General features: G+C 37.3%; 1 protein-coding gene across 10 annotated transcripts in view; it reads right to left on the bottom strand.

Moving 5' to 3' along the window:
* Positions 1-14,764, bottom strand: part of EPC1 (enhancer of polycomb homolog 1) — a 65,698-nt gene that overhangs the window by 3,044 nt on the left and 47,890 nt on the right. For 5 of the 10 annotated variants that reach the window (XM_053966782.1, XM_053966746.1, XM_053966792.1 and 2 more), the window contains 6 exons: positions 13,575-13,927; positions 7,942-8,025; positions 1,492-1,610; positions 1,324-1,410; positions 523-664; positions 37-403 (listed from right to left, as the gene is read on the bottom strand). In XM_053966782.1, coding sequence (XP_053822757.1) covers positions 37-403; positions 523-664; positions 1,324-1,410; positions 1,492-1,610; positions 7,942-8,025; positions 13,575-13,927 — 1,152 coding nt within the window. Of the gene's footprint in view, positions 1-36; positions 404-522; positions 665-1,323; positions 1,443-1,491; positions 1,611-7,941; positions 8,026-13,574; positions 13,928-14,764 lie in introns of those variants that run through there. The other 5 variants (XM_053966763.1, XM_053966754.1, XM_053966772.1 and 2 more) reach the window with 5 other exon arrangements.

Raw genomic sequence — 14,764 nt, 5'->3', positions numbered from 1 at the left:
ATACTGGGAAAACATAAGCAGATCTAAAACCCCTACCTTGGTACTGCATCCACAGAGGATGAAGCTGGAACCTTGGGCACCTGACAATTTGTTGCTGCAGCCAGCTTTAAGGCAGATGATGGAACAGCACTTAAAGTCCTAGGTATATGCCGTGCATTGAGCGTGGTAATAGAGTTTACAGTGGCAACTGATGAGGGTACAGTTAATCGAATGTTGTTCCCAATCAGAACCTGAGTTGTTGCAGAATTGGCAGCAGTTACTTGGTGACTCAGTGCACTGTGGGAACTTGAAGTCTGCGTTATATTTGAAGGCTGTAACAAGGCTGAACCTGCTGTTGATGATGAACTTGTATGGACAAGTGCTGTAGGTGTAGTACTACTGAGGTGTAAGCCCTTGTACACTCCTGCAAGAGAAAAAAAAATTATCGGTAAGGTCATTTTTCAGAAAACACTCAACTCCAAACAGACATGTCTTCACTGCAAAAATCAACATGCAATCAAATTCTGTCAAACAGTTGCATACCTGAGGCCTGAAGAATGCCATTCACCCCAATTCCAAGCACCACATCATCCTTCATTTTGAATCCCATCAGCTGTTCTGATGTAACCAAAGCTGAAGCAGCAAATTGAGCACTAACAGAATCCAGTGTCTTGGAAACAAAACCCTAAAAAGAACAATGGTGGCAAATACATGTGATTGATGCTTCTAAACTGTCAGTACTCTCCCCATTTTAAAGCTACACAAAACCTAGTAAACAAACATCAATACACCAATAAATCAGAACTGTGGACCAGTCATTCTCTCAGATCAAATCATCAGCATTTGGTAAAGCTGGTTAAAATCTCAACAGCGATTTTTCTGTATTACCATGCACTTTTAGCTCTGTTAAAACAACCAAGATGATATTCCCCACAACTATTCAAAACACTAAGAAGCTGATTTTTGAAGTTCTATGTAACAACACTGTTTCACAGGTCAACCTGTTTTCATGAAACTCCAAACCCAATTCAGCAACTTGGAGGTTCAGATTGCAAACAACTTCTGAACCTTTTCATGTGTTCATCACCACTGTAATCTCCCTACATATTTATAAATATTAGGCACTTTCACAGCTGTATGGAGGACATACGTATGAGTTAGCTTTAATTAAGTAAAATTCTGCTCTGAAAATCCCCCAATGACAAGAGGATGATGACATGGCTGGAGATTTCTGCAATTCCTATTTCTAAGGCTTTGAAAATTTCATTAATTGACTGATCCATCTTTTTTTTTTTTTTTTTTTTTTGGTTAAGAGGGAGCAGAGGCAACGCCTGCCACACTCACCTGCAGTGTCCCTTCTAAACACTTTACAGAATGGCTATGATGTAGATTCAGGCGAAAGCCACTTTCCTGTTGGTTAGTTTCAAGGTTCTATGGCAACAGTTGACAATTAGAGATGAACCCTGGTGGGAAACAATGAGGGATAAATCATAGCACAGACAAATCCCTCACCTGTGATGTGTTGGCAGAGGAATTACTATTTGCTTGCTGTTGATGAATTTGTGCAAGCTGCTGTTTCTGCATTAGTGCCAGTTGCTGCTGATGTTGCTGGTATTGTTCGGCTGTAAATGCTGAACAAAATATAAAATGAGAAAATACTACATCAAAATATGTAGGAGTTGTGTATAAAAACAGATCTACTTTATAAACCTAACCCCCCACCCCCAAAAACTACCACAACAAGTTCCTAAGAGCCTTAATGCACCTTTATGTCAAAAAGGCTGACATCCTCCTAGAAATTTTTGTCCAAACACCTTCTCTTTTTGTTTGTTCAGTATATAGGCCTTAACTGAATTTAGCTCAAGATACTAAAAAGGAAGAGGGAGAAAGGAACCAAAATGCAATCAGCCCACCAAAAACTCTTTAAAAAAACAGATTAAAAAGAATGATTAGGTAGAATTGGCATCACTGTTTTCACCTTGTGAAACTACAGTATCAGCAATATTAGAGAAATAGGATTATATGCCAAACTTGGCAACTGCAATGCACCCCTCACTGAAAGCATTCTGAAGGCAGCAAGGGCCTACAACTAAAATTTATGTTTCAATTGAAAACATTAAGTTGGGCACGCTTACAACTGTGCAGGCTATTGCTGTACAGTACCTTTTTTGTTTGTAACTACACATGTACAAGTAACTCCATCAATACCGAATTTCACAGAACTATATCCTTCTCTCTAAAATCTTGGAAAGGTGACTCAGTAGTCAGTGCACCACAATTCAGGCAGAATTTTAACCATTTAACCCACAGATATAAAACTGATGAAGCATAATTCATACAGATTGACAAGGGGGTGCCCAATGGTGCAGCAGAATCACAATTTCATTTACTAACTTCAGTGCAAGCATTTTTTGTTTTAGTTTATTTTTCCACAACAAAATGAAGTCTCAGTTTTCAACTTACAAACTGAATCAAGGTTAGAAGTTGAATGCCCTTGCAAAAGATACACCTTTCAGATTTTCCTTTAAGTTTATATTCAGATTGTACAAATGTTCCCAAATATGTGCTGTAAATAGTACTCATACTTCAAGAATGCACTGGAAGTCACGCTTTTGGGGAAGTTCACTACTGCTTGGTAACAAATCACTACCACACTTAAGTCCTGTTCACAAACTGAAAATTTTAAGACTCTTTTGTTAATCTACTCCTTCAGGCTTGGTTGCCTGAAGAAAACATGTTTGCATCAAAACCATAATAATGTCCTGCTTCTGGATACAGCAGGATTCTGAAGATCAATTATACCTCATGTATAAACTTGAATAACAAGTCAGTATAAACAGCTGCAATATTTGGAAATATCAGAGCACACACTGCTGAGCATGCATTTTCCTGGTGTATTTGTCTTTTTTTGGTGTTCAAATATTGTTCAAACTACTTCTAGTAAGTATTAGAAATGGCACTGAAATTATGACCAGAAGTTTCTGATTTGAACACTTGAAGCTATAAAATTTTACTCAGCTGCTACATTCACATCACCTTTTTTCCTAAGTAACATCTTTGAGCAAGTAAGGATGTAGCACTTATTTATATTGCCATAAGCAACAAATTACTTACAATTACTTAGTTAGGTAACACTGCAATATTTTAAAATTGTTCCTAGAAGAATATCTTAAAGGTAGTAACCTCACTCATAAATGTCCTTACTTAAAAAAAAAAAAACAAAAAAACAAACAAAAAAAAAAAACACCAAAAAACCTCAAACCAAAGAAACTAGAAAAACTAGAATTGACCAAATACTCAAGGAGAAGACTGTTCAATTTTAACAAAAAATAAAATTTACAACTCCTTTAGATTTTTTTTTAAGCTGCCATCCAACACAAGTTAGAGCAAGAAAGTTTTAGCACACAAAGATTAATAGGTAGAAAGCTGAGCAGCAGTAAGAGAGGGAGGAAAATGGATATACAGTCCTGGTACTGAGAGATATACAATACTGTTTTTTTCAAACCCTAAAATTTAGAATCAACATACATTTAGCTAACATAGTGCCAGTGACATTGAAGGTTCAATTTATTTACTTATGGTATGATTTATCAGGGTGTCCTGTGCAGGGACAGGAGTTGGAGTTGATGATACTGATGGGTCCCTTCCAACTCAGTAGATTCTATGAACAAAGTATTTTATTCTGTAGAATAGCACTGTAAATATATTGCTTAGGAATAGATTGCTTAAGTGATGTAAACAAAGACAACACACAGAATGACAAAGAAGAAAAGGGCAAAAGAGGATATGCTGTACCACCATCTTGAACTATGCTTAAAACTTCCACCATCATAATCACCTTACTTGTGCCTATTTACATGAAGTTAGTAGTTCATTTCAGTTTTCAAGTCCTAAGTATATTTAAGATTCTAGCTATAAAACAGAGCTGAGGTAAACACAGTCGCCTGTGTTGGTTTAACCACCTCCAAAATACTGGCTTCTTTTGCAACAACAGCAAAGGAAGCTTATGGAGATGAGCTGTGTTTGTTTAGGAAACACTATGCTAAATAATGGCTGGAAGCACTCTATTCTTTATGGAAGTGACACTTTGAAAATGTCTGTTTTTGAAATTGTACATCAGCTATTTTCTTTTTAACAGCCTGGGACCCTTAGAGCTGTATGCTTCTCACCCTCTGGAAAGTTGTACAGCTGTCAAAGGAAACAAGTGACAGAAGAACCCAACTACCACCATCACCCTCTATATTTCAACTGCTCCTCCTCAATTTAAAAATAGTACCTGGAAAATACACTCAAGAACAACTAATTTCAGTTTTTTTTCAATTTAGGTTAAACACTCAGCAACATTTTTGCTGCTTCCCTTATTAAAAATAAAAGTCTAACAGACATTTCAAAGTACTATTTACAACACTATCAGGGTTTACTGTGAAATTCTGAATCAGTTGCATCCAGGTTAGAAAGGCAAGACTGCTCAGAAAGGGCTGCTGCAATCTACAGCCTCCTAAAATAATCTGATTGGTATTCCTTTTCCATTCCATAGACAGATGCTAATGTACTAGAATAGGTTATTGATTGCTTCTATGTAAGGCAGGTCTTCCTTCTCCATGCTCAAGAAAGACTACATTGAAGGTTTTAATGAGAACATTGCTACTACTGTGAACTATCCAAATCAATATTTCTTTTGAAGACCTGCAATCTAGGACAGCATTACTTTATTCCTCTTCTATTAAAAGCCATCATGTATTTTGTTAACACTACCACCGGGTTTCTTCCCCTCCTGCTCTCAGACTACAATCCACATTACATTTCAGTTGAAAAAAGAAACATATTGATTGTGAGATAGAAGTTGCTTCTGAAAACTGCCATTCCTATGCATGCAAAAACCCATTTGTACTTTATATGAAAGTACTTTCACCTATTTAACCTTGCATATTCATTTCCTGTGGCATCCAACTGTGACTGGAATTAGGGAAATCACGTATGCTCAGCACAATGAAGTCACAGGTGTAGCACAGGTGTACCTGGAGGTGTGCCTCCACATCTGCAGGTACAATCCTGAGCTTCTCAAAGAACAAGTCTAAGTTCAGCTTTCTTTTTTTTTTAAAGAATCAATTCAAACAGAATGTGCTGCTGCACGAAAACATAACTGCTATTAATGTGTTAGGTGGCTTGCAGAGAATACTTTCTGCTTGTTGCAATGTAGCATTGACACAACTGGATGGGTGCCAAACTCAGCATCTTGTTAATATCAGTCCATCTAAAGAAAGCAGTGAGTATCCCTAAAAACCTTCTTCCAAACATTTTATTCTCTCTTCTCATTTTTGTTATAAAAAAGAGAAAGGACACAGCTGAAAATTTTTCATGTGTGTCAAAAGAAAAATGGTATATGGAGAAGAAGTAGAAAAAATTAATGTCATTCTCTTTTTGTCATACACTGCTCATTATCTGCCTGGAAAAAAATGAGCAGGCCAGTAGCAAGCCCAGACCTTTTCTGAACATTAAATCAGTATCCATATTTCTGGTAACTCAAGAGAGTATTGCTACACAACACTACACAAAGTTACAGATTCCTGACATTACTGGAGACCTTCAAGGCTTTTAACAACATTAGTAAAGCAACAAAAAGCCAAACAACAGCTTGAGGTTTAAAAAAAGGGACAAAAAATAACATTCAATGTTTAAAGATGACACGAGATTTTAAGACAGGCCCTTGCCTCAGCAGCCCCAAACAAGGATGCAGTGCTTACAGACTCTTCTCAGACAGCATGCTCCAACCTCAGTGGTCATGGTTCCATCACACAGTAATGACTATTTAATAGTGCAGGATTTACCAAATTAAACAGTGATGAAACACCCAGTTTCATCCACTACACAGAACTATTGCACAGTGATGGGTAATGGAGGAAATCTCAACCACCACTACTAATACACAATAAATAAGAATATTACAATTTCAGAATATCTCAACTGTCTTTCACAGCCAACAGCTGTATCTTGCCACAAAACTTCTACATACTTTCCATGACACCTTCAGTAATTTATGCAAGTCACTTGACTCTTAAGTTAACCTAGCCCAACTCCTTTTCTAACCTTAAACATGAGAAAACTTTAAGCACAGCTCTGCCTGAAGCTATTCACATCTCAAGATGGTTATCATAAGATGGGCAACTCTTTACCAAGAGACTTGGCTATACAAATGATTCTTGTTTGTTTGCAGCACACTGTATCAAGTGGTAACATTTCATCTGAGACAACCTCCAGATTTGAAGTCCGTATATGATGTTATGCTGTTACCCTGCTCATTTAACAGCTTGGGACAACACACAGAAATATTCTGCAACTGTATCGGTGCTGTACTTTGGTAGCAAGGAAATGTTTTTGGGCTTACAGACTGGAAAAGGAATGGAAGGTAGAAGAAAAAACTTCAGGAGTTTTCAGCTATGAGTAGAAGGAACGAAACCCTGTATATTACTCATACTGACTGACAGGATAAATTACTCAGTATCTCCTTAATGACAGCTACAAATCCTGTCTTATTAAAAACTGAGCTATTGCACAATGCACTATGAATGTGTTTTCCTACAATCACGTCTATGAGACTTTGCACTCTTTGGGATAATGACATATCTATTTTTTGCTTGAACTAAGCCACTGAATATCATTTTTCAATTGCATGATTCTGTTTACACATCAACCAAATTCTATGGGATGGTGATACCCAGCAGGTATTGCTTTTCAGAGCACGGAGTAACAGTGATACTGTCAATGGACTTTTCAAAGATCCATAGTTTGCAGCAGTTTCACACTGCAATATAAATATTGTAACAGTGCTCACTGATTGTACCACAGCATTTAACATGTACTAGCCTTACAATGCTGTAGCTCACACTTAGCTTCTCTGAAAACGCAAGTTCTTGCCAGAAGTGGCCAAAACCAGTGACAAGTGATTGTCTGTGGGGGGCTGGCTGTGCCATCTGTATGAACAGATGGGCCTTTGTATGATCAACAGCCACAGCTTCCGCTCCCGACTACTGCTGCAAGTTTTACTGTGAGGTCATTCACTTGTTACTTTGCTTCCCTCAAGAAGGAAAATACAGACTTTAAGTTGACAACAATAACCAGTTTCCTAAAAAAAAAAAAACCAAAAAAACAAAAAAAAACCCACCAAAACCAAAATAAACCAGGGAGCATACCCCAGAAAGCAGAAAATCCATGTGTAAGCTCCTGGTCCCTCTACTGGCATTCCTTTCCATTTCTGGAATGGAAGATGCTCACTAGATTTACCAGGCAAACTGAGCAAGCTTTGTGGAGGTAACACAAGATCATCTTAGCTAGGTAAGCTTTTTTCTTCTTTAATAAAATTAAAAAAAAAAAATAATACTGAGAGACTCAAACAGCATAATTAAACTTTTTGACAAGTGTTTCAGTCCTGTTAAACATCTTAAGAATTAGATACTTAAATTACAGTAGCTTAAAAGCTGTTTCATAACAAGTTAAGTATCTGTTCTCAAGAGCAGAAATGATATTTCAGTGGGGAAATGGAAACATTAAGACTACATTAGGTTCAAAGAATTTCTCTAATCCATTTATAGAATACTAGATTCTGTGATCCTTTCAGTGAAGGTGATAACCATTAAAAAGGCAGTTTTGATCAGAAGAAAGTTCACTTAGCTAAAGCTTCCAAACTTTTTCAGAAATTCAATAAACTAGAGAACTGCTAAAGTGTGTGGAAAGATGATACATCATGTTACAATGACTTCTTAAGGGAAATATATGAGAGCATCACATCCCTGCTGTATAAGACAACAGTTAGTGGTTACTAATGCCAAAGTGCATGCAAAGCAAACATCAATCACAATGCTAAGTAATCCAGAACATCACATTTTTAAACCCCTATCTTATGAGAGATGTTATCTGGCTTACACTGCCTGGTTAAAGATTGTCTACTGTATAGCAAGTTCTCACCAGTGAATTCAGAAGATTGGAGAGACTTAGAGCCATCAGTGTGATTTAGTATTTGATGCACCAGGCCCAAAGATGTTTCACTTTCTGAAAAGAAGTTCAAGATTGGTTTTACTTAAACATGGCATCATTACACACTATGAGAACATGAACCATTATGCCCTTGATTATTACTACTACAGTATTTTATTTCAGCCCAACAGAAGTGTGAAACTCCTAATATCAGAACTGGAGAGATTATAAATTAGATACGAGGTCTATATATGCACTCCTTACTTGGTAGCAGAAGACAGACAGAAAATCATTAATAAGGATTTTTTCCTAGCTATTGAATGAAAGCTAGAAAACTTCCTATGTACTTTTATTTGTCTGTCCATTATTCTTAAAATGAGTTTCCACCAAAATGCCACATGCCAGTTAGGGTACACACAATTCACTGCAGTTACAAATGTGACCATCCTTGCATGGGATGCAAAATGTTACAGCTCCACAAGCCCAGAGATCCTCCACTTTGGAGCAAAGTTTTACTCCAACTGAATTGAAAGTGAATGAGAAAATCTAGTAAGACGACAAAGTCTTGAATTCTCTGGAAGTGCTCAGGTGTTTTAAGGAGTACTGTCTCTTCCTGCATCCACAGTCACATTTTCCAGACTAAAGAAGCTTTTCCTTTTAATATTTCCTCCTTCAACTAAGTTTAGGATGGGCTATAAACATCTGTTAACTCTTGAGGCCATTGCTTTTCAACTAGGATCTCAACAGCTCAGCCACAGATGGACCAAGACTATTAAATTCCAATGATCAATGGAAGTGGCCATTACAAATTTCAGTATTTTTCATCACCATGTTTATCCTGTAATGTGAAAGAAGCACTTCAAAAAAGGGAAAACAGCATCACAGAGCAGTGTTGAGAATATTACAGATACAAGGGTTAAATAAAAACTTCTAAACACAGCCAGTGATGGCATGAAAGACACGGACAAGTCCTTCTACATTGCTACAAGGAATTGCCACAAGGATTAAGCAGCTTTCTCCTGTTTCTTTCTGGGAAAAGGTTGTCTAAAATATGGCTTCAGGTATAACACCTTAATAACAACATGAAAAAACAGTATAGAACCAGAGTGGTTTGGGTTGGAAGGGACCTTAAAGATCATCTAGTTCCAAACTCTCTGCCATGGGGCAGGATACCTTCCCCTAAAGCAGGTTCGAAGCCCCATCCAATCTGGCCTTGAACACTTCCAGGGGCTTCCCGGAATGGAAGCTCCTGGAAGTTGTGGATGGGGCTTCCACAACTTCTCTGGGTAACCTGTTCCAGTGCCTCACCATCCTCACAGTAAAGAATTTCTTCCTAATTTCTTCCTAAGAATTTCTTCTAATCTAAACCTACTCTCTTTCAGTTTTAATAAATTTCCCCCCCTTGCCCTGTCACTACATGCTCTTGTAAAAAGTCCCTCTCCATCTTTCTTGTAGGCTCCTTTCAGATACTGGAAGGTCCCAACTAGGTCACCTCAAAGCCTCTCTTCTCTTCTCCAGGCTGAACAAGTACAGATCCATCAACCAACATTACATATTTGGGAAATGGAAGCACAGCTCACTACCCTGCTAGATCCCCAAGCATGTAAAACTGCTTTTAAAAAGCATTAAGAGGTCCAGAAAAAGCATGCAAGTTTACTGGGGAAAATGTTATTTCTATGGAACTCCCACAGCAGGAGTTACTGAACAGCAATGCACAATTTGCATCACATCACCTGAAGTCTAGTTTACAAGAAAATACAAGGCATTTGGATGTAATCTGGATACAAACAGCGTTTCATATATACAGTATATATATTTCATATATACAGTCCCAAAAACAAAACCTAACAGTTTTCAGTAAGGCTTCTTCTCAAAGAGTGATTTCTCAACTCAGTTGAGCAGGCTTCAGTCAACTGCCAGCCTCTTTAACCTTGCCAGCTTTTACACACTGTTTTCAAAATGATCCAGCTTCTGGGTGATGAAGACAGAAAAGAAGAGAATTCAAGACTGTTGCCTGCTCTTAGCAGAGCCTGGGAACCAGCACTCTAATACTTCACTAGTGATACGTATCTCTGCTCTGGTTGCTAAACACAAGGCTGAAAGGGAATGATGCATGTGTGCAGCTTTAAGTGTCTCTAACTTTTGTTTACAAGATCCAAGCATTCAAAAATGTGAATGCAACATATTTAATAGAAAGTCTCCAGCAGAGAGCAGAGTCTCTTAAGTGATGCAGGTCAAAGACTGCTATTTGCCTGACAGAACCAAATCAATCAGGGGACACAAACACTTCAGCTCAATACTCATACCTACTGTACACTCCATCTCTGAGGATTATGACTGAGAAACCTGACACTGTCAGCAATACAGGCTCCTTTACTGAAGTAATTCTGCTGCTGAACAGGCTAATTCTCCACAAAAATAATGCTTTAATGTTCTTGCTTCCTTTGTAGTGGTGTTCTGAATAACATGTCTTAAGACCTTTTAATCAGCTCTTCTTGCAAGAGGGCAAAGGATACTTTTTCATAATTCTTCAGTAAGATCAGAAAGAACTACCTTCTACACAAGTGATGCTACTCAGTCACTTGCTCCTGCTGCTGAAGTCTAGCCTTCAGCACACCACAAGTGTTCAGGTAACTTGTAAGGGATTTTAAGACACCCCTTCTCAGTTTACACACAAAATCTCAATGCAACAACTTCCACAAGTCTTTAATACTGAGCACTCTGAAAGCCAGAAGCAGAATAAATTGCATTTCTTCAGGATCAAAGGCACTTCAAAATGTTTATAAAATGCCTAGCTCTGGGGAAACCTCTCTGATCTTCAGGAGGAAAATCAAGGCTCCCTGTAGCCAGAGCTGTATGTTACAGCACAGCTTTTGTAACACATCCTCTCACTAACAGAAAACCTAAGATACCATCTCAACTTCATGGCCCTGCTGGCCACATATAACAGGCCCGAGAAAAGTACTTTCCACAGCAGTTGTCCCATGTCAGCAGCATGTCTGCATCATGCAAGGCCGAAAAAGCCCAAGTAGAACCCATGTGATGGCACATAATAAACATGGCAACATGACCACCTCTGTTGATCACTACAGAATCCCAGAATGAATATCTTCAAAAAAAGTAATACAGTTTGATCATAACTTACAATAGCAGTGAAAGGATAATATGACTTAAAATACAGATGTATTACTAAGTGTTTTCTGACAAAAGACCAAATGCCACTTCAAAAACCTAAAAGGCAAAGAGAAATGGATCTAAAACATCCACACCGACAAACTCCTAGCTTTAAAAACAACTAAGAAAAAGCAACAGGGAAACCCCACAGGTTATTAAGCTGCAACAGCAACTACTACAAAAATGTCAGTATGACTGTTAGATACCTGAGGTTCTTTACAGTATTGGCTACAGAAAGAACAAAGACAGAATTCAGCAGCTGCAGCCCCACTGACAGGCAGCTCTGAATAAGTCACACACTAGATGTGCAAACACCCCTGTGATCTGTATAGACAATGTATCTCACAGAATCCTTTTAGAAAATGGAAAAAAACCCCACTAAAACCACACTGGTACCAAGATGGAGCAGATTGTGCTCCTTACAAACACTTACACCTGAACAGGTGATCAGCAGCACACCACACAAACACAGACTTATATACACTCCAGTGCCACAAGAATCACAATTAATATTACAAATAATTATATGGATACAATCTACCGGGTTATGTTAATAACAAGTGACTATCTAAAGACTCTGGTAACCAATTTAAAGTATACCTATGAATTCAGACAGCTGTATTTTTTTATTGAACATTTAATTTCTGTATCAAATCCCAGCAAAATTATGAAACTAAACTCCACATTTGTATTTTGAAAAGCTTGGAACACTTAAATATTTTTTACAGATACTGAATCATCTCCACAGAATTCCAAGCACAAATGAATGTATTATACCAGGTACTTACACTAGTATGTATGACTTTCCCACAGGCTTCAATATGCAACCACACAATTAAAACCTTCTATGAGACTCATCAATATAAATAATTCCATTTAATTCCTAAATAATGCAGATAAATATCCTTACAATCTATTCCAGGGAAAAAAACACTCTAAAAGGATGTGTGTGTGTGTTTATTTTTACATACACACACACACAGCCATGAGCTTTAAACTCCATCAGCCAATTTTTCAAGTCTATGTGACTTTCAAATGTAACGCACTGCCAATGAATACTTTGCAGTGTATTTACAGTCTATTCAACAACATTGGTTTTGTTTTCACTCATCTGGCTACCATTTATCACAGTTCAGCCTGGCCACCAGGCAGAGAATGCCCTCCTTCACTTCTGGACTTGTTTTACTGATTTAAGCCAGTGAAAGAGCAGAATTTAAACACCAAAAGCCACACTAAGATCACAAACCAGAAGAACCATCAGTTTTAGCCCTAGTACATTTCCAGCAAGAAGAATCATGAAAGAAGAAAGGGGTATGGGGGCAAGGACCTACTTCTAGGACAGCATGGAGAGGAAGCATGAAATAAAGCAGCAAACACAGCTGCTCACTAACTCTACAAATGCAAGGAGAAACTATTTTCAGGAAAAAAACTCAAAACATGATACAGCAGGGAAGGCATATAATATAGTGGCAAACAGAAGATTAAAGTTATCAGTGTAAAGTGTAACAGTCTTTAAAGCAAATCACCAAAACAACCCACAACTTGCTTAGTTTATTAGGTATATACATCTCTGCTCATCACACTCCTACATTATTCAGGTTTTCTGACTGATTTCCAAAGCCATAATTCAAAATGGCAAGGAAAATATGATTCTAGAGACTCCTTACAAAACCATGGTGAACTTCTAAGGTTGTTTTATATAAAAAATAATGTCTCTTTAACCTTCTATAAAAAGATGACATTTACAGTAAGTAACTCATGAATTTTTATGAGTAGGTAAGTTCCATTATAACCATGTAAATACCAGACTTCCAGTAAGAAGCAAGTGTGATGCTATCCATCACATTGTTTCAGAGTCAGATCCTCAAATCTAATTAGGTTCTGTAAGATGTAATCTGCCACTTGCTGACAAGATGTAGAGGTGATTAGTGCAAGAGTTTTGCTAAGCATAAGCAGATGTATCAGTGAGGGTGGCTAGATACTTCTTGGCTGGGAAATGGGATTTATGTTCATTGAAGTTCAAGTAAGAATTCATAGCATGCTGGGACTCTAAATGCAAACATTTTACCTAAACATTTCTTGCCAGATCTTGTACTAGAAAAAAATGTGGTACATAATATTATATCAACATTTCAATTAATGTATTTTTAATTTCAAAAAATCCAAATATTCAGTGAACTTAAACCCTACACAATACTGTTGTTTCAACTTTTATGTTTCTAGAATTGTAATTACATACCATTGTATCAGTTTTATAAATCTCAGATGCAGTACACTACCATTAGCAAAAAACGTGAATAAATTCATTGTAGCAAAAGAAGATACACTTGAAGATAGGCTGTTACCATCAAAATAGACCACAATGTAAAATATAGATGACCTAATGATATTCTGGATTTTCTGACATAAGTTTAAAACTTCTAGAAGCAAGTTTGTTAAAATGAACATACCAATATGTGCTGAACCACTGCTACTTTTACTTTGTATAGAGGTACTGCATGTCTGGGTCCCGGGTTGTGCTGTGCCTGTTCGATTTAAACCCCTGTATAATTTCCTACAGGAGAGTTCATCATTGTCACTGTCATGTAGGGATGGTGTCCGAGGCCTAAAATGCCGCCATCTACATGATTTGATATTGACTAGTATCTGACTGAGGTCTTTTGAGAAAGATTTGTCCGAGGTATTTGTTTCTGAGGTATTGGCAAATTGACTGATTGAAGAGTGTTGCGATGAGGAAAACCTTTCCAAATCCAGCTGATGAAACGCACTATCGTAGTCCGAATGCGCTCTGTCTAGTAGCACCCTAGAACCAGGAGAACAATGCACAATTAAACAGTGGCAAGAAAGCACCAAGAAAGTCGTCCGTTTAACATGTGTGCTTGTGGATGACAAAAGGATAAAAAAAGCAACACAAAAGTTTTCTAGAACAAGCCAACACACACATACACACTCCCCTGACACAATGCATGACCACCTATTACTTCACAGTAAGTATTTAGGTATATTCTAGCTTCTACTGTCTGAAGAAGTGCTGAAGTAAAACATCACATTTTTATTAAAGACACTTCAACAGCAGAGAATTAAAACAAAAAGACCTAGAGAATAACACTGCTTAAGTAAAAATTATTATTATGCCCTTCTAAAGTAACTTCATTTCAAAAGCCTTACTCCCATATATACTGACTATACCTACAACCATTTGAAAACAGTAGGGATGTCGCACATTAACATCCAAATCCCCTTGTAAACCACCCAGTAAGAACCATCAGATCTCATTCTAATTTTGCTGATTGGCCAAGCTGGCTTACTAAAAATATGTGAAGAGGTGCTAAGCATAAATTTGAAGTGCAAATCACACCCTTACTTTTAATAAAAATTTAATACAAATGTACTATTTTCTTAAAGTTATCACATACTTACACACTCAACCATTTATAAATTGTTTTCAGTAAAGATTCTTAAAAGAAAAATGCCTGAAATAAGTAATTATTTGATATTTTTCAAAATGTTTGGAATTTAACAGTTAATATGATTTCAAAGCATCGCTCCCAAAATCACCCAATACTGTCTAAACTCTGAAAAGCATTTTTTGCAAAATACAATTTTTGCTATCTTGAAATGCTACTATTTGAGGGTAGCT

This window comes from Vidua chalybeata, chromosome 1 (assembly GCF_026979565.1).
Source record: "Vidua chalybeata isolate OUT-0048 chromosome 1, bVidCha1 merged haplotype, whole genome shotgun sequence".
NCBI lineage: Eukaryota > Metazoa > Chordata > Aves > Passeriformes > Viduidae > Vidua > Vidua chalybeata.
Note: the sequence above shows the minus strand (reverse complement) of the source record. Positions and strands in the feature narration are given on the sequence as shown.